General features: G+C 41.4%; 1 protein-coding gene across 1 annotated transcript in view; it reads right to left on the bottom strand.

Moving 5' to 3' along the window:
• Positions 1-27976, bottom strand: part of crhr1 (corticotropin releasing hormone receptor 1) — a 167449-nt gene that overhangs the window by 13196 nt on the left and 126277 nt on the right. Inside the window, exons 7-13 of the mRNA XM_021624572.3 lie at positions 27723-27843; positions 22600-22753; positions 22424-22484; positions 20129-20201; positions 17750-17835; positions 7047-7185; positions 6806-6847 (exon numbers count right to left, since the gene is read on the bottom strand). Coding sequence (XP_021480247.1) covers positions 6806-6847; positions 7047-7185; positions 17750-17835; positions 20129-20201; positions 22424-22484; positions 22600-22753; positions 27723-27843 — 676 coding nt within the window. The remainder of the gene's footprint in view (positions 1-6805; positions 6848-7046; positions 7186-17749; positions 17836-20128; positions 20202-22423; positions 22485-22599; positions 22754-27722; positions 27844-27976) is intronic.

The following is a 27976-nucleotide window of genomic DNA, read 5'->3' as shown; positions in this document are numbered from 1 at the left end:
AAAAAAATCCAGAAAATCACATTGTAGGATTTTTAATGAATTTATTTGCAAATTATGGTGGAAAATAAGTATTTGGTCAATAACAAAAGTTTATCTCAATACTTTGTTATATACCCTTTGTTGGCAATGACAGAGGTCAAATGTTTTCACAAGATTTTCACACACTGTTGCTGGTATTTTGGCCCATTCCTCCATGCAGATCTCCTCTAGAGCAGTGATGTTTTGGGGCTGTTGCTGGGCAACACAGACTTTCAACTCCCTCCAAAGATTTTCTATCGGGTTGAGATCTGGGCCACTCCAGGACCTTGAAATGCTTCTTACGAAGCCACTCCTTCGTTGCCCGGGCGGTGTGTTTGGGATCATTGTCATGCTGAAAGACCCAGCCACGTTTTATCTTCAATGCCCTTGCTGATGGAAGGAGGTTTTCACTCAAAATCTCACGATACATGGCCCCATTCATTCTTTCCTTTACACGGATCAGTCGTCCTGGTCCCTTTGCAGAAAAACAGCCCCAAAGCATGATGTTTCCACCCCCATGCTTCACAGTAGGTATGGTGTTCTTTGGATGCAACTCAGCATTCTTTGTCCTCCAAACACGACGAGTTGAGTTTTTACCAAAAAGTTATATTTTGGTTTCATCTGACCATATGACATTCTCCCAATCTTCTTCTGGATCATCCAAATGCTCTCTAGCAAACTTCAGATGGGCCTGGACGTGTACTGGCTTAAGCAGGGGGACACGTCTGGCACTGCAGGATTTGAGTCCCTGGCGGCGTAGTGTGTTACTGATGGTAGGCTTTGTTACTTTGGTCCCAGCTCTCTGCAGGTCATTCACTAGGTCCCCCCATGTGGTTCTGGGATTTTTGCTCACCGTTCTTGTGATCATTTTGACCCCACGGGGTGAGATCTTGTGTGGAGCCCCAGATCGAGGGAGATTATCAGTGGTCTTGTATGTCTTCCATTTCCTAATAATTGCTCCAACAGTTGATTTCTTCAAACGAAGCTGCTTACCTATTGCAGATTCAGTCTTCCCAGCCTGGTGCAGGTCTACAATTTTGTTTCTGTTGTCCTTTGACAGCTCTTTGGTCTTGGCCATAGTGGAGTTTGGAGTGTGACTGAGGTTGTGGACATGTGTCCTTTATACTGACAACAAGTTCAAACAGGTGCCATTAATACAGGTAACGAGTGGAGGTCTGTGAGAGCCAGAAATCTTGCTTGTTTGTAGGTGACCAAATACTTATTTTCTACCATAATTTGCAAATAAATTCATAAAAAATCCTACAATGTGATTTTCTGGATTTTCTTTCTCATTTTGTCTCTCATAGTTGAAGTATACCTATGATGAAATTTACAGGCCTCTCATCTTTTTAAGTGGGAGAATATGCACAATTGGTGGCTGACTAAATACTTTTTTTGCCCCACTGTATATGTAAGTGTTTTTAATGGAGAAAAATAAACATGAATAGATATTTTCATTGTTATTTGTTTATATTGCAATTGTTTTAGGCATAAGGGCAATGCAATGTACTGATATCTACAGTTGAAGTCAGAGGTTTGCATACACCTTAGCCAAATACGTTTAAACAATTTTTTTACAATTCCTGACATTTAATCCTAGTAAAAAATTACCTGTCTTAGGTCAGTTAGGATCTCCACTTCATTTGAAGAATGTGAACTGTCAGGATAATGATTTATTTCAGCTTTCATTTCTTTCATCACATTCCCAGTGGGCCAGAAGTTTACAAACACTGAATTAGTATTTGGTAGCATTGCCTTTAAATTGTTTAGCTGGTGTCAAACATTTCAGGTAGCCTCCCACAAGCTTCCCACAATAAGTTGGGTAAATGTTGGCCCATTCCTCCTGACAGAGCTGGTGTAACTGAGTCAGGTTTGTAGGCCTCCTTGCTGGCACGCACTTTTTCAGTTCTGCCCACAAATGTTCTATAGGATTGTGGTCAGGGCTTTGTGATGGCCACTCCAATACCTTGACTTTGTTGTCCTTAAGCCATTTTGCCACAACTTTGGAAGTATGCTTGGAATGTGCTTCCATTTGGAAGACCCATTTGCGACCAAGCTTTAACTTCCTGACTGATGTCTTGAGACGTTGCTTCAATATATCCACATAATTTTCCCGCCTCATGATGCCCTCTATTTTGTGAAATGCACCAGTCCCTCCTGCAACAAAGCACCCCCACAACATGATGGTGCTTCACGGTTGGGGGAATGTTCTTCAGCTTGCAAGCCTTCCCCTTTTCCTCCAAACATAACTATGGTCATTATGGCCAAACAGCTCTATTTCTGTTTCATCAGACCAGAGGACATTTCTCCAAAAAGTACAATCTTTGTCCCTATTTGCAGTTGCAAACTGTAGTCTGTCTTTTTAATGGAAGCAGTGGCTTGTTCCTTGCTGAGCAACCTTTCAGCTTATGTCGATTAAGGACTCGTTTTACTGTGGATATAGATACTTTTGTACCTGACAATCTTCTGGAATTTTCCAAGCTGTTTAAAGACAGTCAACTTAGTGTATGTAAACTTCTGACACACTGGAATTGTGATAGTGAAATAATCTGTCTGTAAACAGTTGTTGAAAACATTACTTGTGTAATGTACAAAGTAGATGTCCTAACCGACTTGCAAAACTATAGTTTGTTAAGAAATTTGTGGAGTGGTTGAAAAACGAGTTTTAATGACTCCAACCTAAGTGTATGTAAACTTCCGACTTCAACTGTACGTATAGTTGCATGTTTTCATAAGCTTGGGTTCCAGGAAAACAGAATTTCTAATTTGGGTCCCAGGCTGAAAAGGTTTAAGAACCCTGTGTTAGTCTAATAACAGTATGCAGCTTTGATGTAGCGATTTGCACTACACTAATTATTCACAGGTTATTGTAGGTGAATGTCAGATCTACTCAAATGTGAGTTTCCCATTTATTTCCATAAGGTTGGAGGTGATTACTGTAGTAAAGGCTGGGTGTTTGGCCTGCTCTTTTTCTTGTGCGTGGGTGTGAAAATGTAACTGGCCTATTGTCCTGACAGGTTTGACAATCTTATACACAGCCTGCCATGAGTGTGAAATCATTAACATTTCAAAATAGCAAAGGCAATTGTGTATGGCTAAAAGAGTCGCCAGAGAAATTAAGGTTTGAAAAACCACATCATTTCACAGGATTCCAAGTGTGACATTTCCATTTAGTTTTGGAACACTTCACGTGGATTTTCACAAGTGATCACATGTGAAACAATATGGTTTTGGAACACTTGATGATATTTCCCGTGGATTTTCACGTGTGATCACGTAACCTTTCACATGTGGAATCATGTGTTGTAGGAACATTTGTTATTAGTTTCACACTGGTTGTGGGAACAAAGCCATATGCTTACTGAACATTTATTAAGAACGTTTTGCCTGTTCTGGGGACGTTTATTTATAGGTTGTAGGGAGGTTCTGAGAACGTTTTACTCTGACCACCACTTGGTTTTCATGGGATTCAATACATGACATTCAATTCAATAGGTTTATCAGCTTGTGGAGCCCAGTGGCTTTGAAACACACTACAAAAAGACATCCGTCCGGACTCTGGAATATTGAACAAATACACCATAGCTATCACCACAATTCAGGTATTGCTGTCTTTTCACACAGGAGTTTTTAACTCAGGACTACGTGTGTAGATACCCAGCAGATCCAATTTGAAGAGCATTTTCTCCCTGCTAGTGAGGTTAGCACAAGGTGAGTGAATCTTTGTTTTGGCTAGGCTAGGTTTTCCCCTTGCAGCATGCTTTAAGTCTGTCATTAGAGTCAGAGTTGTGTGTATTGCTTCAAGGGGTCTCCCAGCAGCATAGGAGTGATTAAAAGAAGATTCTGGAGAGTAGAGAAGGTTAAACCCTGCTGTTCATCATGATTTCAGTGCAGTTGGTTAGTGTTAATATCAGTTAGGTCATTAACCGAGCTTGCACTGTAAGTGTGAAGGAGAGCTGTATTAGATTGAAGTTGGCCGCGGCTGACTGGTACGGAAAAAGCGGCACCTCTTTCTACTCTCTTTCCTACTGCTTGAGTAACGGCACTTCTTCTAGAATATCAGAGTAGAGAAGGCTAGTTAATAACATTTACCTGTGTGTCTGAGGTTAGTACTACTCTGGTTCTCCTTGTGGTAAATGGTGAAAAAAAGCAGAAAAAAACAATGGGTCCTCTCTGGCTTTGCTTCACATATCACTGATGGTTCATGATAACATATGAACAACCGCCGAACTCCACCATTTGCCCTTTGGATGTAGTCCCATGATTCCATCAAGAGCAACGAATTAGCTGCTGCTCGACATTAGCAAGCCGACAGGAGAAACGGAGGTTGATTAGCTAAGCAAACTGCCAGCACACGTCTATTGAGTGGCCACTTTTGCCCTAAGTAACTGCACCTCAGTGGGAGATATCTGCCACACTAAGTGGCGTCATGCTAACATACTGTACATTGATGTCTTTTCAGCGTTAGTGTGGAGGCTTCACTTCATCCTTTAGGACTCTCCTTGTAATGAGGTAAAATAAATGCATTTATAAACCAAAATACAAGGATGAGTTATCCAAGAGACATGACCCGGATAGTCTCCTGTTGAGACAGAATGCTCCAGGGAGAATGGGATACCTGAGGAGGTAACTGCAATGTTTACATCAAGCTGTGTAGCAAGAGTACTTTCACAGCTCTCAAGGGTTTTTCAGGTTTTAGGGCAAGCAATTCTTTGTAACTCCAGACAGATTTAGGTTTCTCACCGGTTAATATTTTATGACGAATCCATTTAGGCATCCTATTCCTTATATAGTGCACTACCTCTTACCATGGTACCATGCAGCCTCTAACATGGGGTGTGTATACAGTGGGGCAAAAAAGTAGTTAGTCAGCCACCAATTGTGCAAGTTCTCCCACTTAAAAAGATGAGGCCTGCAATTTTCATCATAGGTACACTTCAACTATGACAGACAAAATGAAAAAAAAAAAAAAAGAAAATCACATTGAACAATTTTTTATTAATTTATTTGCAAATTATGGTGGAAAATCAAATCAAAATGTATTTATATAGCCCTTCGTACATCAGCTGATATCTCAAAGTGCTGTACAGAAACCCAGCCTAAAACCCCAAACAATGCAGGTGTAGAAGCACCAAAATAAGTATTTGGTCACCTACAAACAAGCAAGATTTCTGTCTCTCTCTGTTTGAACTTGTTATCAGTATAAAAGACACCTGTCCACAACCGCAAACAGTCACACTCCAAACTCTACTATGGCCAAGACCAAAGAGCTGTCAAAGGACACCAGAAACAAAATTGTAGACCTGCACCAGGCTGGGAAGACTGAATCTGCAATAGGTAAGCAGCTTGGTTTGAAGAAATCAACTGTGGGAGCAATTATTAGGAAATGGAAGACAAGACCACTGATAATCTCCCTCGATCTGAGGCTCCACACAAGATCTCACCCCGTGGGGTCAAAATGATTACAAGAACGGTGAGCAAAAATCCCAGAACCACACGGGGGGACCTAGTGAATGACCTGCAGAGAGCTGGGACCAAAGTAACAAAGCCTACCATCAGTAACACACTATGCCGCCAGGGACTCAAATCCTGCAGTGCCAGACGTGTCCCCCTGCTTAAGCCAGTACATGTCCAGGCCCGTCTGAAGTTTGCTAGAGAGCATTTGGATGATCCAGAAGAAGATTGGGAGAATGTCATATGGTCAGATGAAACCAAAATATAACTTTTTGGTAAAAACTCAACTCGTCGTGTTTGGAGGACAAAGAATGCTGAGTTGCATCCAAAGAACACCATACCTACTGTGAAGCATGGGGGTGGAAACATCATGCTTTGGGGCTGTTTTTCTGCAACGGGACCAGGACGACTGATCAGTGTAAAGGAAAGAATGAATGGGGCCATGTATCGTGAGATTTTGAGTGAAAACCTCCTTCCATCAGCAAGGGCATTGAAGATGAAACATGGCTGGGTCTTTCAGCATGACAATGATCCCAAACACACCGCCCGGACAATGAAGGAGTGGCTTTGTAAGAAGCATTTCAAGGTCATGGAGTGGCCTAGCCAGTCTCCAGATCTCAACCCCATAGAAAATCTTTGGAGGGAGTTGAAAGTCTGTGTTGCCCAGCAACAGCCCCAAAACATCACTGCTCTAGAGGAGATCTGCATGGAGGAATGGGCCAAAATACCAGCAACAGTGTGTGAAAACCTTGTGAAGACTTACAGAAAACGTTTGACCTCTGTCATTGCCAACAAAGGGTATATAACAAAGTATTGAGATAAACATTTGTTATTGACCAAATACTTACTTTCCACCAAAATTTCAAATAAATTCATAAAAAATCCTACAATGTGATTTTCTGTATTTTTTTCCCTCATTTTGTCTGTCATAGTTGAAGTGTACCTATGATGAAAATTACAGGCCTCTCATATTTTTAAGTCGGAGAACTTGCACAATTGGTGGCTGACTAAATACTTTTTTGCCCCACTGTATATGTGTTGGGCCAGGGTGAAGCTCATTGTGATCCTATTAATTCTGCTGTCCAGTGGTGGAAATCTGCATGTCCAAGGTAACCCTGCTGCTTGCCTTGCATTTTAGACGACACAATACATCTTTAGGACATTTTTAGCTCTGCATGAAATGGTGCCAAGTGGACATGTTTCTAATAGTCCTGGGAGGAATGAGAGCAGGGTTGGAGGGAGGGATAGTGGGAGGGAGGGATTGGAAAGGAAAACGCATTAAGGGTACAGTGTGAGCGGTGGGGGATCATGGGACGAACATGAATCTGCTTACCTCGCTGTTCAGGAAGCAATAAAACACTGACACGAAAAAGCCCTGGAGAACAGAGACAAAGATGGCGAGAGGAGAGAGAGAGTGTCAAACATTGAAGATAGGATGAGCAGTGCGAGCAGCACTACATTGTACTGTAGCCTACATCTATTTTTTTTGTGACACGTTATCTGCTTCAGAATGTTTACATCGTCAAAGAAGTTCTCAAACCCTCTATAACACTTTTCATTGGGCCTGGGCATACCTGAAAAGACTCCAGGATGGAGTTGAAGTAGATGAAGACTATTTGGGCGACCTCATCCTCCCCTCCCGGGTTGACGAAAAATAGCATGTAGGTGATGCCCAGGAGAGGCAGCAGCACCAGAGTGGCCTTCACTGCTTTCCTGATGGACACACAGTAACACAAGAGTCATATTATTAAATAAAGACCTGGCCGCCAACTAGAGAGTCAATTAGACACAGACACAGAGCCATACTAACGACACAAATAGATACCTAAAATAGACCTGCCAGACAACTAGTGGGCCAATACTAATTTGCTAACGGCTGCCAAGTTTTTTTTTCTCCTGTTCTGTGATTTTATGGTTCATGAGAGCACTCACAATACTGTGGTGTGTAGTTTGGATTTATGGTGTCGACATATCTTTAAGGGTAGTGATAATGTTTGTCAAGTTCTTACAATACTTTGATTCCACACTGGGTCTGGGGTTACATATTCAAACCATGGCAGCAGTTTCCAGTTCACATGCATACTGAATAACCTCATAGTCCTTACAGCACTATAACAGGTAGACGAATAACTCCCAATTTGAATTGCTCTGTTAATATATTTATGTTCTTAAACTTGCTGAGTCAGTGGCTGTGTGGTTGTTTCTGTGTGTATGAATGCCTGTGCGCGTGCGTATGTGTCATCCTCGGCCGCCCCATGGCGCTCTCACACCTGTGAATGAGTGGCAGCTGTGCCCATCACTTCCATGCAGAGACCCCCGATGTCAGCTGCTGAAACTGTTACCCAGCGCTGTCAGAGCTAGCATGTTGCCGTACTGCCCTCTCGTCTACACTGGCACAAATTGAGCACAAAATGAATGTACAATTTCTGACATGGCCTAAAGTAATGTGACACGGACACATTCTTTCAATTCATCAATTTCCCAGTGGAAGTGCATTGCTGTGGTGCATACCAGCTATACGGCCCACCAAGGGGTTAATGTATGAGGACAAGGTCATGTTCTAGGTCATACTGGCCTCTCATCCATCAGCATATTATTAATCATACGTGAAGTGCTGACCAGCAGAGTCCAATAGAGGAGTTGAGGCTCAATGGCGCGAGACCCACAAAATGGCACCCTATTCCCTCCCTTTTAACCAGGGCCGGCCCTGGTTAAAAGTAGTGCACTGTATAGGTAATAAGGTGCCATTTGGGACGCAGGCTAAAAGCTGGCTGTAGGGTAACAAACGTAGCCTTTATAATCACATTAGTGAAGCCAAATTGAATTTGCTCAATAAGACATTTGATTGACAAATGACTCCATTAGAATAACAATAATGAGATATTTGCTTGGCTACTTTCCAGTCAGATGACCCCATGCAGCGTCTGCCACTCTGGTTTCATTTTCCAAGGAATCAGTCAAACTGTCTGATTTTACTGTTCCAAAAAAAAAGTGTGAAAATGATTATGGCTTGTGAATAGTCAGCATGGTGTGTTGTGCTAGCTGGTTACAGTAGCTGTGAAGGGTGCGAGGGTTTCTGAAGATACAGCTACACACAGGCACGGGCATGGGCACGCACACACTCTCCCACCCCACCTGGTTCCATACAAAAATAAATTATTACAATTCAACCAGACAGGTATCGATCATTAGGTTTCTTCCAACGAGGCCATTGATGTTTCCTGGGCGTGTATTAATTAACAGCATATTGATGTCTACTTTACAGCTGGGGCTGGCTCAGCTGACCCTGGATGCATCCAAAATGGCACCCTAATCCCTACAGTGCCTATAGAAAGTCTACACCCCCTTGGACTTTTTTTTTCACATTTTGTTGTGCATTCAGACCCTTTTTTTAGGCAAGCCTAAATAAGTTCAGAAGTAAAATTTAGCTTAACAAATAATATAATAAGTTCTATGGACTAATAGGGGTTGATATGATTTTTTTATGACCACCCTTCCTCTGTCCCCCATACATTCAGCATCTGTAATGTCCCTCAGTCAAGTATTACATTTCAAGCACCTATTCAACTACAAAGACCAGGGAGCTTTTCAAAAGCCTCATAAATAAGGGCAGTGATTGGTAAATGGGTAACAATAACAAATTACATATTCAATATCCTTAAGCATGGTCAAGTTAATAATTATGCTGTGGATGATGTATTAAACCTCACAGACACATCAAAGATGCAGTCATCCTTCTGCACTGAGCTGCAGGACAGGGAGGAAACTGCTAAGGGATGTCACCATGAGGCCATTGGTGATGTTAAAACAGCTGCAAAGTTCAATGGCTGTGATGGGAGAAAACGGAGGATGGATCAACAACATTGTAGCGACTCCACAATAATGACCTAAATGACAGAGTGAAAAGAAGAATTCAATTACACAAAACATGCATACAGTGTGTATGCAACAAAGCATCAAAGTCATACCAACAAAAAAAAATACATGGCAAAGGAATACACTTTTGGCCTCAATGCAAAGCCTTATGTTTGCAGAAAATCCAATACAACACATCACTGAATAACTTCCTCCTTATTTCTAAGCATGGCTGCATCATGGTATGGGTATGCTTGACATCGGCAAAGAGTGGGATGGAGCTAAGCAAAACATCCTAGAGGAACACCTGCTTCAGTCTGCTTTCCACCAGACACTGGGAGAGGAGTTCACCTTTCAACAAGACAATAACCTACAACACAAAGCCAAATCTACACAAGTTGCTTACCAAGAAGACAGTGAATGTTCCTTAGTGGTCAAGTTACAGTTTAGACTTAAATCTGCTTAAAAATCTATGCCAATACCTTAAAATAGCTGTCTAGCCATGATCCCCAACAAATAAAGTAAAATCAAATTTATTTGTCACATACACATGGTTAGCAGATGTTAATGCGAGTGTAGCGAAATGCTTGTGCTTCTAGTTCCGACAGTGCAGTAATATAACAATACCCCACCAACTACCTAATACACACAAATCTAAAGGGGCGAATGAGAATATGTACATGTAAATATATGTATGAGTATATCAAACCTTTTTTATATACTCAGAGGACCATTATTAGCATGTTTTAGCCACTCCTATATAAACGTTAGATTATCAGAACATGCAACAATGAGGTCTGATTTCATTATTACTGAAACAGGATCCAAGTGGTGTGTAATATATATATATATATGCAAAAATTTGAGCTAAATGCTTGGCGCATACAATTCAAAAGGTATTGTCAGACATTATTCATCCTAATCAGACAGGTATTTTACAGGGACGATACATTAGAGATAATATAAGACAAGTACTGGAAACAATAGAATACTATGGAATTTCGGAGAAACCAGTCCTGGTTTTCATAGCTGATTTTGAAAAGGTTTTTGATAAAGTACGACTGGAGTTTATATATAAATGCCAAGAATACTTACATTTTGGAGAAACTCATCAATGGGTTGAAGTTATGTATAGTATCCCTAGGCGTAAAATAGTAAATAATGGCTACATCTCAAACTTTTTAACTGTCAAGACGGGGTTAAACAAGATTGTCCACAACTGACACGTCTATTTATTATTGCCATCGAAATGTTATCTGTTAAAATTAGATCCAACAATAAATTAAGTGATGAGAAATCCGTGGCTTAAAAACAAAGGTGTCATTGTACGCTGATGATTCACAATTTCTTTTAAAACCACAATTAGAATCCCTCCACAGTCTCATAGATGACCTAGATATTTTTTCTAACCTCTGGATTAAAACCAAATTATGATGTGTATGGTATTACGTATTGGATCACTCAAAAAGTCAACTTTTACATGTAGTTTACCAATAATATGGTCTGACGGGGATGTGAATATACTCGGTATACAAATCCTGAAAGAAAAATGATCTCACTACAATACATTTTTTATAGAAATTAAGCCAAAATAGAGAAGCTCTTGCTACCATGTAAAGGAAAAAACCTGTCTATTTGTGGAAAAATCACCCTGATTAACTCTTAAGTCATATCACAGTTTACCTATTTGCTTATGGTTTTGCCTACACCTAGTGACCTGCTTTTGAAATTATAAACTCAGCAAAAAAAGAAACGTCCCCTCACTGTCAACTGCGTTTATTTTCAGCAAACTTAATGTGTAAATGGGGGAGGTCAAAGTAACAGTCAGTATCTGGTGTGGCCACCTGCAGCATTAAATACTGCAGTGCATCTCCTCCTATTGGACTGCACCAGATTTGCCAGTTCTTGCTGTGAGATGTTGCCCCACTCTTCCACCAAGGCACCTGCAAGTTCCCGAACATTTCTGGGGGAATGGCATTAGCCCTCACCCTCCAATCCAACAGGTCCCAGACGTGCTCAATGGGACTGAGATCCATGCTCATTGCTGGCCATGCAGAACACTGACATTCCTGTCTTGCAGGAAATCCCGCACAGAACGAGCAGTATGGCTGGTGGCATTGTGGAGGGTCATGCATCATGCTGGAGGGTCATGTCAGGATGAGCACCACATGAGGGAGGAGAATGTCTTCCCTGTAATCCACAGTGGACTGAACAAGCTCAGTCCGATGATGCTGTGACACACCACCCCCAAATCGATCCCACTCCAGAGTACAGGCCTCGGTGTAACGCTCATTCCTTCGATGATAAAAGCGATCCTGACCATCACCCCTTCTGAGACAAAACCACACTTTTTCCCAGTCCTGTCTGGTCCAGAGATGGTGGGTTTGTGCCCATAGGCAACATTGTTGCCGGTGATGTCTGCCTTACAACAGGCCTACAAGCCCCCAGTCAATTCTCTCTCAGCCTATTGCGGACAGTCTGAGCACTGATGGAGAGATTGTGCGTTCCTGGTGTAACTCGGGCAGTTGTCGCCATCCTGTAGCTGTCCCGCAGGTGTGATGTTTCGGATGTACCGATGCTGAGGACAATCAGCTGTCAATCCTGTCTCCCTGTAGTGCTGTTTTAGGCGTTTTAGTACAGATATTGCAATTTATTGCCCTGGTCACATCTGCAGACCTCATGCCTCCTTGCAGCATGTCTAAGGCATGTTCATGCAAATGAGAAGGGACCCTGGGCATCTTTCTTTTGGTGTTTTGCAGAGTCAGTAGAAAGGCCTCTTTAGTGTCCTAAGGTTTCATAACTGTGACCTTAATTGCCTACTGTCTGTAAGCTGCCTGTATGCTGTTTGTGTCTTAACGACCGCTCCACAGGTGCATTGTTAATTGTTTATGGCTCATTGAACAAGCATGGGAAACAGTGTTTTAACCCTTTACAATGAAGATCTGTGAAGTTATTTGGATTTTTACAAATTATCTTTGAATGACAGGGTCCTGAAAAAGGGACGTTTCTTTTTTTGCTGAGATTATGAACAAAAACATTTTCAATTTTATTTGGAATGGCAAGCCAGACAAAATTAAAAGGGCCTATTTATATAACGAATATGAATTCGGAGGGCAGAAATAATTAAATAGTACAGCATTAGACCTCTCACTAAAGGCATCAGTCACACAAAAGTTATACTTAAAACATAAATGGTTCTCTAGTAAATTAATAAGAATACCTCACCCCATGTTCAAGAATGGCCTTTTTCCCTTTTTTTCAGATTATAACTGCTCACTTTCGGTTATTTGACAATGAAATCATTGTTACGATTTTCTTCGGGTGAAGTAGAGTCGGACCAAAATGCAGCATGGTAATTTAGATTCATCTTTAATAATGATGAAAAAACAAACAATACAAAAACAAGAAACGTAACACGAAAACCTAACAGCCTATGCTGGTGCAACCCAAACACAGAGACAGGAACAAATCACCCACGACACACTCAAAGAATATGGCTGCCTAAATATGGTTCCCAATCAGAGACAACGATAAACACCTGCCTCTGATTGAGAACCACTCCAGACAGCCATAGACTTTGCTAGAGAACCCCACTAAGCCACAATCCAATACCTACGAAAACCCCAAGACAAAACACACCACATAAATAAACCCATGTCACACCCTGGCCTGACCAAAATAATAAAGAAAACACAAAATACTAAGACCAGGGCGTGACAATCATCTCCAAATAGCATTTTTGATAGTTGGTAGTTTAGAAAGTTGATAGCAATTTCAGTTTAATCCACCTGAAAAGACAGAACAAATAATACAACACATATTGTGGTTAAACTCAAATATAGTAATTGAATAAAACAAATATTTATTGATTTTTTTTTTTTAAAAAGGTATAATGTTTGTAAATGATATCATAAATAGGACTGGTGTAGTTATGTCACACATGCAGCTAACACAGACATATGGAAATGTCTGCTCTACCCAAAATTACAACCAACTAATTGCAACAATACCACAAAAATGGAAGAGGAAAGTAAAATGGGGAAAAGTAAGGAACTTGTCTGTCGGCCCTGCATTAAAGACCATAAATGGTTTTAAAAAATGGTGATAAATAAAACCATATACCAATTTCATTTAAGGACCAACAAATTGACAGCTGTGCCATATAAATGGCGAAATATTTGGGAAGAGATTTTCAATGTACTGATTCCATGGCACATGGTTTATGAATTGACATGCAAAACAACGCCGGATTCAAAACTTCACATTTTTCAATTGAAATTATTATACAAAATTCTTGCAAACAATAGAATGTTATATTTATATGGGGGATACAATCTTCCCAGCTCTGCAGATTTTGTTGCGAGGAGGCAGTCATTAGATCATATATTCCTGTTGTACGCGGAACGAGGAAGAGCTCGGTTTTGTTTGTTTGGAAAGTTTGTTGGAAAGTTCTATAAGCAGTTGTTACAACAACAATAAAATAGTTTCAAGTCTTTTGTCCAAATACTTGTGGATTCTACTAACAAAAGAATCGACGACCTGACCAGAGAGGTCCAGAACCGGAAGAACAGTTTGCAGTTCTCCCAGGGTCAGCTCAACGAGTTGAAACAGGAGAACGGCAAGATGACAGCAATCTGTAAGTCATTGAGAGAGGACATTTGTGTGAATCCATGATAACAATTACAGATAAATCAGACTATCTCGAGGGACAATCAAGGTGAAACAACATGGTTGTTGACGGAATTGCAGAACTCCACATGAGACCTGGATGGAGTCTGAGGACAAAGTGAGGGAAATGAGAAATCTCTGAGAAAATGAAGATGGACCACTGCAAGGTCGAGGGGGGGCACTCCCACAGGACTGGAAAACCCACCACCGGCCCAGGTGATAGGTCCAGGCCGATAGTGGTCAAGTTCCTGAGGTTCAAGGACAAGGTAGCTGTTCTGGAAAGAGCCAAGAACTTGAGAGGAACGTATATCTTCCTCAACGAGGACTATCCTGAAGCTGTGCGCCAGAAGAGAAAATAACTGATCCCAACAATGAAAGCTGCCAGAGCGCATGGGTACATTGCGTACATCTGCTACAACAGGCTCATTGTCCACCCTCCCTCCCAGAAGCCTGCAAGGGATGAGAGAGCCAAGCCTATGGGTTCGTGGCCTTGCGCACACACAAACCAATTGATTCACGGACTGCTGAATGTATATATTTTTTTTTATCTTGCTTTGTCTGCTCTTTTCAATATTATGTCTATCTCCAATAAGCTTCCCAGGAAAGGGCTGAAAATAGCCCATATTAATATATGTAGCCTTAGAAAAAAGGTTCATGAAATCAATAACTTGCAAACATCAGATAACAATCATATATTGGCCATTTCTGAGACTCACCTAGATCATTTATTTGATGATACAGCAGTAGCAATACAAGGATATAACATCTATAGAAGAGACAGAAATGCTTATGGGGGAGGAGTTGCTGTATATATTCAGAGCCATATCCCTGTAATGCTTAGAGAAGACCTTAAGTCAAGGTTTATTGAAGTGTTGTGGTTGCAGATTCACTTGGCACATCTGAAGCCTTTTTCTTTCGGGGTGTTGCTATAGGCCACCAAGTGCTAACAGTCAGTATCTAAATAATATGTGTGAAATGCTCGATAGTGTATGTGATGTAAACAGAGAAGTCTACTTTCTTGGGGACCTGAATATAGACTGGTTTTCATCAAGCTGTATTCTCAAGAAGAAGCTTCTTACTGTAACCAGTCCCTGTAATCTGGAAATAAATTCATAAAAAATCCTACAATGCGATTTTCTGGATTTGTTTCTAATTTTGTTTGTCATAGTTGAAGTGTACCTATGATGAAAATTACAGGCCTCTCATCTTTTTAAGTGGGAGAACTTGCACAATAGGCTGACTAAATACTTTTTTGCCCCACTGTATCACACCAGACATGTAACCAGGGGTCTTTTCATAGTCCCCAAATCCAGAACAAATTCAAGAAAAAGTACCGTATTATATAGAGCCCTTATTTCATGGAACTTCCTTCCATCTCATATTGTTTCAAAAAACAGATAAAGCAACACCTCGTGGCACAACGCCTCTCCCCTATTTTGACCTAGATAGTTTGTGTGTATGCATTGATATGTAGGCTACGTGTGCCTTTTTAAAAATGCTTGGAGTTCTATCCTTGAGCTGTTATTGTCTAATGATGTTCTGTATTATGTCATTCTGTATTATGTTTCATGTTTTGTGTGGACCCCAGGAAGAGTAGCTGCTGCTTTTGCAACAGCTAATGGGGATCCTAATAAAATACAACATGTTGGTACTGTCCATATGTAGCTCGTTTTTGGTCACGGGTCCAGGAAGGGCTGAAGAATTGCAACATTTACCTAGAACTAACGCTGCAGATAGCAATAATGGGTGATTTGAAAAGTCATAGTCAATCAATCAATAATATAATAATTATTTTAGCAAAAATAGTTCTTTAAATTACAATCTGTAGAAGCTATGAGAAAAGAAAGATTCAGTACTTTTGTGAAGCATCACAGCACAGTTGAAAAATATATGGCAAATAGAAATCCCAAATGGATGGTGTTAAGAGATAGATGGGAGGGGTTGAATGGAGCTGAAGGGGGGGACTAATAACAACAAGAACCACTGTAAAACATATGGGGTGTGAAATGTATATAGGTTCCGAAATTTTGTGAAATAGCACAGTTTCAAATAGAATGAAAGTTTGTGTGTGTGTGTGTATGTATATATATAAATGTATGTACAGTTGAACTCAAGTTTACAAACACCTTAGCCGAATACATTTAAACTCAGTTTTTCACATTTCCTTTGGAAGTATGTATGCTTTGGGTCATTGTCCATTTGGAAGACCCGTTTGTGACGACGCTATAACTTCCTGACTGATGTCTTGAGATGTTGCTTCAATATATCCACATAATTTTCCTCCCTCATGATGCCATCTATTTGTGAGGTGCACCAGTCCCTCCTGCAGCAATGCACCCCCACAACATGATGCTGCCACTCCCATGCTTCACAGTTGGGATGGTGTTCTTCGGCTTGCAAGCCTCCCCCTTTTTCCTCCAAACATAATGATGGCCAAAATGTTCTATTTTTGTTACATCAGACCAGAGGACATTTCTCCAAAAGTACAATCTTTGTCCCCATGTGCAGTTGCAAACCGTAGTCTGCCTTTTTTTATGGCGGTTTTGGAGCAGTGGCTTCTTCCTTCCTGAACGGCCTTTCAGGTTATGTCGATACAGGGCTCATTTTTACTGTGGATATAGATACTTTTGTACCTGTTTCTACCAGCATCTTCACAAGGTCCTTTGCTGTTGTTCTGGGATTGATTTGCACTTTTCACACCAAAGTACGTTCATCTCTAGGAGACTGCGTGGTCCCATGGTGTTTATACTTGTGTACTATTGTTTATACAGATGAACGTGATACCTTCAGGAGTTTGGAAATTGCTCCCAAGGATGAGCCAGACTTGTGGAGGTCTACAATTTTGTTTCTGAGGTTTTGGCTGATTTCTTTTGATTTTCCCATGATGTCAAGCAATGAGGCACTGAGTTTGAAGGTAGGCCTTGAAATACATCCACAGGTACACCTCCAATTGACTCAAATTATGTCAATTAGCCCATCAGAAGCTTCTAAAGTCATGACATCATTTTCTGGAATTTAGAGGAACTTAACTTTCCACCTTCTCCACTGCTGTCCCTTCGATGTGGATAGGGGGGTGCTCCCTCTTCTGTTTCCCGAAGTCCATAATCATCTCCTTTGTTTTGTTGACATTGAGTGAGAGGTTGTTTTTTTGACACCACACTCCGAGGGCCCTCACCTCCTCCCTGTAGGCTGTCTCGTCGATGTTGGTAATCAAGCCTACTACTGTAGTGTCGTCTGCAAACTTGATGATTAAGTTGGAGGCGTGCATGGCAACATAGTCGTGGGTGAACAGGGAGCACAGCAGGGGGCTGAGCACGCACCCTTGTGACACCCCAGTGTTGAGGGTCAGCGAAGTGGAGATGTTGTTTCCTACCTTCACCACCTTGACAGCGCTTGAAGAATGTTGGAAATAACAATGGGCAAATATTGTACAATACATGTGTACAAAGCGCTTACCCAAGAAGACTCACTGCTGTAACCGCTGCCCAAGGTGTTTGTAACATATATTGACTCAGGGGCGTAAATACTTATCTAATCAAGTTATATTAGTATTTTATTTTTCATTATTCTTTAAATATACTTTTTCTTCCACTTTGACGAGTAGATAATAATTACATTTATTTTAATCCCACTTTGCAACACAATAAAATGTGAAGACTTCCAAGGAGGTAGAGCACTACCTATGGGGGCCTGGTTAAAAGTAATGCACTGTAAAAGGTATAGGGGGACATTTGGGGCCCTGGTCCTGGCTCACCTGTACTGTATTGTCTCTGAGGTTGTGGAGGCTCTCAGCTTGGTCATTAGGATTCTCACAATGTTGAAGAGGAATATAAAGTTGATCTGAAAACAGAGAGAAAATAAGAATGTAGGAAGATTTACATTGGTAAGTTATGAGAAAGAAACGTTTAATAAAACAATTTTTGTCTGTGCTGGAAATAACTGTCACATGGTTGACATTTTTCTCAACACACTTAAGGAAATTAGAAAAGATGTGTCACAGGCTTGACCTTTCTCTCAGTACATTGCAGTCAATGGGAAAAGATGAGTGTAACAGGTTAGACATTTTTCTCAATACATTGCAGTCAATGCGAAAATATGATAGTCACAGGGTTTCAAGTTTTCAGGCTGATATTGGGCTGATACAGTATCTTGACTGTATGTCAAACAAGGAGTAAAAAAAAAGCCAATTTAATGCTTCAGAGCAAGGTTTTAGGATTATTGACTACTGAGGAAAATCAATAAAAATCTATTGTTTACATTAAAATGTAGCGTGCTGGGAGTTACCTCTGTTGCAGAGGATTGGTTCATTAGAGTTACCAGCCCCAAAAATTGCTTCAAAGGGTTCAAGCAAGACACATATCAACATCAAGGAGACTGTGTGAATCAGGCCTTCATGGTCAAATTGATGCAAAGAAACCACTACTAAAGGACAGCAATAATAAGAAGACTTGGTTGGGCAAAAAAACATGGGCAATGGACATTAGAACAGTGGAAATATGTCCTTTGGTCTGATGAGTCCAAATTTGAGATTTGTGGTTCCAACTGCCGTGTATTTCTGAGACGCAGAGTAAGTGAACGGATTATCTCTGCATGTGTGGTTCACACCATGGAGCATGGAGGAGTTGGTGTGAGGGTGCTTTGCTGGTAACACTGTCAGTGATTTATTTAGAATTCAAGGCACACTTAACCAGCATGCCTACCACAGCATTCTGGAGTGATACGCCATCCCATCTGGTTTACGCTTAGTGGGACTAACATTTGTTATTGAACAGGACAATGACCTAACACACCTCCAGGCTGTGTAAAGTCTATTTGACCAAGAAGTAGAGTGATGGAGTGCTCCATCAGATGACCTGGTCTCCACAATCACCCGACCTCAACCCAATTGAGATGGTTTGGGATGAGTTGGACCACAGAGTGAAGGAAAAGCAGCCAACAAGTACTCAGCATATGTGGGAACTCATTTAAGACTGTTGGAAAAGCATTTCAGGTGAAGCTGGTTGAGAGAATGCCAAGAGTGTGCAAATCTGACAAAATTTGGCTACTTTGAAGAATCTCAAATATAAAATATGTTTTGATTTGTTTAAAACTTTTTTTGTTTAGTACATGATTCCAAACATTGTGTTATTTCATAGTTTTGATGTCTTCACTATTATTCTACAATGTAGAAAATAGTAAAAATTAAGAAAAAACGTTGAATGAGTAGTTGTCCAAACCTTTGACAGGTAGTGTATTTTCAATCATGTTCCAACGTTATGTGTGAGTATCTGATTTGTTATGTAGGGAGAAGGCATGAGATAAACAGTCACCTATTTAAACTTTCTGATAATCAAAGGTTAGTGATTAATTTTATCTATATTTATGCATTTGTGACTGTGAAAAATCGCTGTGTGCGTTTTTGAATTTGATGGTCATATAACATAAATATATGTTGTGTTTTCGCTGTAAAACATTTTTTTTTAAATCGGACATGATGCGTAGATTAACAAGATGTTTATCTTTCATTTGCTGTATTGGACTTGTTAATGTGTGAAAGTTAAATATTTCTAAAGAATGTTTTTTTCAGCTGAATGGGAGGGGGTGTTCCCTTTAGGGAACTCCTTGTGCCCCCTAGTCCCAACATTAAGGAGGAAATGAGAGTGTAAAGAGAGTCAAAGTGAGCTAAAACGCTCACAGTTTAGCATGCTGCCAATCATTTACGATTCATACATATTCCTCATATCATATTCATTCCAACTGACCCAGTCAGTTCTGCATATGTGTAGTAGGTGTCACGCCGTTCAAATAGCTTCACACGATGGTATTACTGCATGTGCGTGAGTGTGTGCGTTGGAAGGCTGCGGTATAAAGTTCACACACCATTGAATGTCAATGACCTTTCTACTGTTTGTCTTGAAGCAATTACTTGCCCTCGAAAAACAATTTCTGCTTGAGTGCACAATAATGTTATTTTGTCATTGTTCCTAACTGTGCGGTGCTGTAAATACAAACACACTTAGAGGGAAGGTGTAAAGGGGAAGAGCTTGGTCATGGATGTAAGAAAACCTAACAAGGACAAGGCTAGAACACTATGTCTATACTAGGAGGAAAAATATGGAGAAATGTGAAAAGGATTGTGTAACACCAGTCTTACCAGCAACACCAGGATCATTGGGCCCTGGTAGATGTAATCTGTGTACACTCCTGCCTTCTTCCCAAACCAGCACCTGCAATTTAGAACACAGAGAGTTGAGCCAATCATACTGGCAGATGCAGAAGGTCCACCAGTCACATTTTTTCAATGAAAAAGCAGACTGCGGGACCTTTGCCAACATTTTTTTTATAGTTGACTAAAATGAGCATCGGCCTCGGCCAATCACAATTGACATCATAGGTAGGTGAGAGGGCTTAGCCTATCAAAGCCAGTACTGGCAGAGAACAAGAGGCCTTTGTATAGTCCAGCACTCATCTCTAGCAACAGAAAACACCTAAAACAAAGAATTATGTGGAATTACATCCACTTTGCAGTGGGATGAAAAAAGGAGAAGACGCTCTCCGAGGGGATGAGATGCCTCAGATTCCCTCATTCTACAGACTCAGTTCAGTGGAGTGAATCATTCATTTGTTCTGTATTCACCTTGTTGGTATCAGAGCGAGAGAGCAAAACGGCTCAGGGTAAAAAAAAGCAGAGGGATTGGGGGAACTGTGTCTGGATAGAAAAGCCAAGTGCACTACTTTTATGATTAAAAAAAATATATATTATTATAAACTCAGCAAAAAAGAAACATCCTCTCACTGTCAACTGTTGATTTTCAGCAAATTTAACATGTGAATATATTTGTATGAACAAAACAAGATTCAACAACTGAGACAAACTGAACAAGTTCCACAGACATGTGACTAACAGAAATGGAATAATGTGTCCCTGATCAGTGGGGGGGTCAAGGTAACAGTCAGTATCTGGTGTGACCACCAGCTGCATTAAGTACTGCAGTGCATCTCCTCCTCAAGGACTGCACCAGATTTGCCATTTCTTGCTGTGAGATGTTACCCCACTCTTCCACCAAGGCACCTGCAAGTCGCCGGACATTTCTGGAGGGAATAGCCCTAGCCGTCACCCTCGGATCCAACAGGTCCCAGACGTGCTCAATGGAATTGAGATCCGGGCTTTTTGCTGGTCATGGCAGAACACTGACATTCCTGTCTTGCAGGAAATCACGCACAGAACGAGCAGTATGCCTGGTGGCATTGTCATGCTGGAGGGTCATGTCAGGATGAGCACCACATGACGGAGGAGGATGTCTTCCCTGTAACGCACAGTGTTGAGATTGCCTGAAATGATAACAAGCTCAGTCCGATGATGCTGTGACACACCACCCCAGACCATGACGGACCCTCCACCTCCAAATCGATCCCACTCCAGAGTACAGGCCTCGGTGTAACGCTCATTCCTTCGATGATAAAAGCGAATCCGACCATCACCCCATGTGAGACAAAACTGCGATTCATCAGTGAAGAGCCCTTTTTGCCAGTCCTGTCTGGTCCAGCGATGGTGGGTTAGTGCCCATAGGCAACGTTGTTGCAAGTGATGTCTGGTGAGGACCTGCCTTACAACAGGCCTACAAGCCCCCCACCCAGCCTCTCTCAGCCTATTGTGGACAGTCTGAGCACTGATGGAGGGATTGTGCGTTCCTGGTGTAACTCGGGCAGTAGTTGCCATCCAGTACCTGTCCCGCAGGTGTGATATTCGGATGTAACGATCTCGTGCGGGTGTTCTTACAAGTGGTCTGCAATTGCAAGGACGATCAATTGTCCTCCCTGTAGTGCTGTCTTAGGCGTCTCACAGTACGGACATTGCAATTTATTGCCCTGGCCACATCTGCAGTCCACATGCCTCCTTGCAGCATGCCTAAGGCACGTTCTCGCAAATGAGCAGGGACCCTGGGCGTCTTTCTTTTGGAGACAGCTCTGCACTAACTGGCACAGCCACAAAGTCCAAAAATCTGATTTTAAACCTTAATCCTAACCTTAACTATACTGCTAGCCCTAATGCCTAACCTTAAATTAAAACCAAAAAGGCCATCTCTGTTTTCATGATTTTTTGCAATATAGCCAATTTTGACTTTGCAGCTGACCTATCCAAGGGGACATCGCTCAGTTCTGCCACCAGGGCAAGACTCATGAGAATAAATGTCAACCTGCTATTCTGTATGCAGGGAAATGGTCGGTTACAGGTTCACTAAGACTCCCTTAAAATGAGGATGAATTGGTTGTTTAATGACTTGGCGACATCCATCTCTCATCCACTACAATGATCACTCTGATGGGTCTGAGGAGCTAGACACGGACAAGATTGTTGCCTGATTCCAAAGACAAATCGATACCACAGGGACATGAATAGAGATAGAGAGAACCCAGGAGAGAATAATAAATAAAAAAAAGTGCTTACTTTTCGTTGTCGTAGTAAAGCTTGCCAATTGCCCATGCGATGATGATTGGAAGAGGGATACCTGTAAAACATCACACATCGTCTCTGTTACAGTTGACTTACATTCATGTCACTCATCACAAAGAATCAATCAACCCACATCCGTCTTTCCTTTGATGAACTAAGTGTTAACTCACACCACCCGATGCAGATGAACATCCACTTGCGTAGCTTGTCCGTAGAGTAGGTGAGCACGATGGCTGTATGCAGGTAGCAGCCCTCCCCAAACATCCAGAAGAAGTTTGTCACGTGGAAATAGTTATAGGCTGCCGTGACAAGCCGGCACCACAACTTTTATAGAGAGGAAGGAAAGAATTACAAAAAAATATTAAGGCTAGTAAAAATGAAAAAAAAAAGTGAGAGCTGTCAAGCCACCACTGGTTCCTTTCCTCACTCCATAGGGGGTTGTTGCCGATCCAGGCGGCATCTGAAATGGCGCCCTGTAGGCCCTTGTCAAAAGTAGTGCTCTATATAGGGAATAGGGTGCCATTTCGGATGCAGCCCTGGTTCTCTGAAAAACACTCAATTTGCGAGTGACACTCCACCTTATTTAACATATGCAGCTTGTTGAGTTTCTCTGTCATGCTCTGAGTAGTGTCAAAAGGTCTCTCTGAATGTTTCCAATTTGGGACTGGTATATAGGCAGATGTCTGGCAAACAAAGGTCACCGCGGCAGTATAAGAATGGCAGATTTGACCTCCTGCATAACTTGTTAAACTGCATCATAGCTCTCACTTCCCATGGCCTATGATAGTCTGAGTCATCCAACACTGACAATACCTCTCAACAAGTCCAAAGTCTATATAGATCTGCTATCTTAACCTCTCTTGGGTAGGGGGCAGTATTTTCACGCCCGGATGAAAAGAGTGCCCAAAGTAAACTGCCTGTTACTCAGGCCCAGAACCTATGATATGCGTGTAATTGGTAGATTTGGATAGAAAACACTCTAAAGTTTCTAAAACTGTTAAAATAATGTCTGTGACTATAACAGAACTGATATGGCAGGTGAAACCCCGAGGACAAACCATCCCCCCCAAGAGAAATTCAGCCTACCACTATTTTCAATGGCTGTCACCTTTATTATAAGGCGAAGTCCTCCCAGATTGCAGTTCCTAGGGCTTCCACTAGATGTCAACTAGATTTCAACAGTCTTTAGAAAGAGTTTCAGGCTGTTTTTTTGGAAAAATGAGCCAGAAATAGTTTTTCTAGGTGGCTCCCATTTTGGCTGTAGTATTTCCAAGCGTGTGAATGAGAACGCGTTCTTTGGTATTTTTCTCTGGAAAAGACAATAACGATTCTCCGTCTTAAATTTTATAGTTTATTTACGTATTAGGGTACCTAAGGTTTGATTATAAATGTTGTTTGACTTGTTTGCAAAAGTTTATTAGTAATGTTTGGGATTCATTTTGTATGCATTTTGATGGAGGGAAACTGGGTGGATGATTGACTGAAGCGTGCCAGTTAAACTGAGTTTTTATGGATATAAAGAAGGACATTATCGAACAAATGGACCATTTGTGATGTAACTGGTACCTTTTGGAGTGCCAACAGAAGAAGATCATCAAAAGTAAGGCATTAATTATATCGCTATTACTGACTTTTGTGTCGCCCCTGCCTGGTTGAAATATGTTTTTCATGGTTTTGTATGCGAGGCGCTGTCCTCAGATAATCGCATGGTGTGCTTTCGCCGCGAAGACTTTTTGAAATCTGACACAGCTGCTGGATTAACTTCTCGGGGATATGTGGGACGGTAGCGTCCCACCTCGCCAACAGCAAGTGAAATTGCAGGGCGCCAAATTCAAAACAGAAATCCTATAATTAAAATTCCTCAAACATACAAGTATTCTACACCATTTTAACCTCTTGTGACTAGGGGGCAGTATTTTCATTTTTGGAAAAATAACATTCCCAAAGTAAATGGGATATTTTGTCAGGACAAGATGCTAGAATGTGCATATAATTGACAGCTTAGGATAGAAAACACTCTAAAGTTTCCAAAACTGTAAAAAATATTGTCTGTGAGTATAACAGAACTGATATTGCAGGCGAAAGCCTGAGAAAAATCCAATCCGGAAGTGCCTCATGTTTTGAAGCTCTGCGTTCCAATGCGTCCCTATTGAGCAGTGAATGGGCTATCAACCAGATTACTTTTTCTACGTATTCCCCAAGGTGTCTACAGCATTGTGATGTAGTTTTACGCATTTATGTTGAAGAATACCCGTAAGCGGCTACATTGTGTAAGTGGTCACCTGATGGCTCTCAGAGTGATTATCGCATAAAATACAGAGTTAGCCATTTTTCCAAAAATGAAAATACTGCCCCCTAGTCACAAAAGGTTTTAACCTTGTGACTCAATCCATACATCTGTTGTTTGTCATGTAGACTGAAGGGGGTGTATTGTTGCTATAAAAGGCCATGGTATCTTTTGTCGTTGGGCTCTCAACGAATCATTTTAGGTGTGATTCGTTGACAACCTCCATTACTGCAGTCATTAAATAATAACGTTTACTTGTTTTGAAGAAATTGAAAAGTGTCTCCTTTTGATTACAATATTTACAGCTGGGAGATGAGACAGGAGATCTGTCAACAAACAATAAGAAAAAATATTTTAATTTAGCATTTGTTCAGGTAGTTATTCATATGTTACCTAGTGAAAAGAAAAGAGTAATGTACTGAGTGGGAAATATCTATATTCAATATGAAAGTGTTATTGACTCCTTGTCTAGCATCACAGTCTCACCCCACTTACTTCAAGGACATACCAAAAGACTCCCTGACCCTGTACTACCCATCAAATCATCAAAGTCGCACAGAAAATGGGACTCTACAGCCAGCAATCTCAGTGTATTTGGGCTAAGATCCCAAGTTACCCTTTCCAATTCCCTCCACTCTACCCCTTGTGTAGTCTAAAGGCATTTCAGGGCAGCTGTCAAATCAGGATCGCAGTTCATTCACAACTCTCCATTTTCTCTAGCCTACTCTAATCGACCCATTGAGGGTGAGAGACTCCCAGTCCGATCAGTGAAGTGGGGCCGTGGTTGAGTGTGATAGCGTGATATCGCTACCATCCTGACATCCCCGCCACTGACGCACGCCAGGGGGAACCCAGTGTACCAAGGGCAAGAAAAAACACAAAAATGACAGCTTTCAAAAGTGAAAAACAACTCTCCTGAGGTTCGAGAGTTGCTTTTGACCGAGCCAACTCCCGTTTTGAAAATAGAGAATCATATTTTGAGGCAACAGCTGATAAACAGGTGAGGTGATGTGCTGTACAAAAAGTATTGAATGGCAAGAATCAACGCAATTGCGCATTAGCTGACGTGTTCTCAGTTAGGATAAGCCTAGTATGCTGATATTTGTCTTTAACTGCATTCGTTTTTTATAAACAGTACACTGTAAATAGTATGTAGTACGATTGCAACACAGTTACAGTGCCGCGAAATAGTATTCTTGCATACAGAACTGCATTAACTCAGTTGCATTTAAGGGTTTGAAGCATGAACTGCTCATTTAAAGTCCTGCCATATCTCAATTCGGATTAGGTCTGGACTTTGACTAGGCCATTCCAAAACTTCCAATTTGTTGCTTTTTAAACAATCATGACTTGATTGTGTGTTTTGGATCATTGTCTTGCTGCATTGTCTTGCTTCAGCTCACAGACGGATGGCCTGACATTCAGCATTATCTGATACAGTGCAGAATTCATAGTTCCTTTTATTAAGGAAAGTAGTCTAGGTCCTGATGCAGCAAAGCATCCCCAAACCATCACACTACCACTGCCATGCTTAACCGTTGGCATTCGGTTCTTACTGTGGAATGTAATGTTTGGGTTTTAACCAGACATAATGGGACCCATCTTGTTGGACAAGGGACATCTCAGCCGGCCAAACCCTCTCCTAACCCAGACAACGCTGAGCTAATTGTGTGTCGCCTCATGGGTCTCCCGGTTGCGGCCAGGATCAGACCAGTATCTGTAGTCACGCCTCTAGCACTACGATGCAGTGCCTTTTTAACATTTTATTTTACCTTTATTTAACTAGGCAAGTCAGTTAAGAACAAATTCTTATTTTCAATGAAGGCCTAGGAACAGTGGGTTAACTGTCTTGTTCAAGGGCAGAACGACAGATGTTTTACCTTGTCAGCTCGGAGTTTCGATCTTGAAACCTTTTGGGTTACTAATCCAACGCTCTAACCACTAGGCTACCTGCCGCCTTAAATCACTGTGCCACTCTGGAGGCCTCTGGGTTGCTTTGAGCACGCCCAGTCTGTCTTCTTAGGTCAGATATTGACAGTGGGGGTTGGATTCATTCATTTCTGAGGGCTGGGGGGCCGGAGGGGGTGATGAGCTAATTAGTAAAGTAGTAGTAAAGTCTAATTGAAAGAGCTGGGAAGGAAAAGAAGCATGTTCTCTTTTCTCTGAGATGAGGGATGTTTGCAGAAGCAATAACATCAAGAGGCAGGCCAGCTGAGGGGCAATTAACAGTGAACCAGGACGACATGATGGTACTCCAAACCCTGTTAGGTAGTTAGGAATATGTGTGCATGCGCCCGGACCCTGGAGATGTTTTTGAAATGATAGCTGTGACATTGCAATCCAATTTGATCGGAGAGAGGAAAAAGGAGGATGAGTGAAAGTGAAAGTTTGAGTGTGTGTGTGTGTGTGTGTTCATTAGTGAGCCTGGAGAGAGGGGCAAGTAATAGAATGAAAGAGTGGGGATTTTTGTGTGTGTGTGTGTGTGTGTGTTTCCTTATCTGCATGAATGTATTGCCCTTCTGTGTTTGTGTTGTCTCCAGTGTATCACAGCAAACTATATACAGGTAACTGCCAAAATAAAGGAAACACTTGAGTTGTTTGAGCTGTTATGGTGTGGGGTCCATTTTCATGGAATGGTTTAGGTCCACTCAAACCCTTAGAGGGCAAGGCAAGTTAAACGGCAATAAATACACAGCCATTCTGAGTGATCACCTTCAGTCTACGGTGAGTAATTTATATCCTGATGACATTGCCCCCATCCACAGGGCACAAGTGGTCACTGCATGGTTTGATGAGCATGAAAACTATGTTTACCATATGTCTTGCCCATCTCAGTCACCAGATTTGAACACTTGCCAAGGCACATTGAAGCGGTTCTAACAGCTTTTGATGGCGCCCTATTAAGACACTTTATGATTGTGTTTCCTTTATTTTGGCAGTTACCTGTATGTATATTGCATATAAAGCGGCCTGAAATTGATGTACAATTAACTTCCCTGTACTCACCACATTGCTCTCGTGCACCTCAGGGTTCATGGTAAGCTGTACGACGAACCAAGTGGCGTTCCTCAGGATGAAAGCTGTGATCAGGTTCCAGTGGATGATGTTCCTCAAGCAGCGGATACTCCTGGGGGGAGAGAGGAGAATAGAGGAAAAGGTAAGCACGGGTACCTATTCATTATACTGTACAGTGCAACATGGTATCAATGCTATGCATCAAATTGTGAATCTTTTGAAAAAATATGTGTATCAAGGTTCTT

The sequence above is a fragment of the Oncorhynchus mykiss genome, chromosome 12 (assembly GCF_057628025.1).
Source record: "Oncorhynchus mykiss isolate SJ-2025 chromosome 12, ASM5762802v1, whole genome shotgun sequence".
In the NCBI taxonomy this organism is placed as follows: domain Eukaryota; kingdom Metazoa; phylum Chordata; class Actinopteri; order Salmoniformes; family Salmonidae; genus Oncorhynchus; species Oncorhynchus mykiss.
This window is presented reverse-complemented; position numbering and strand designations above follow the sequence as displayed.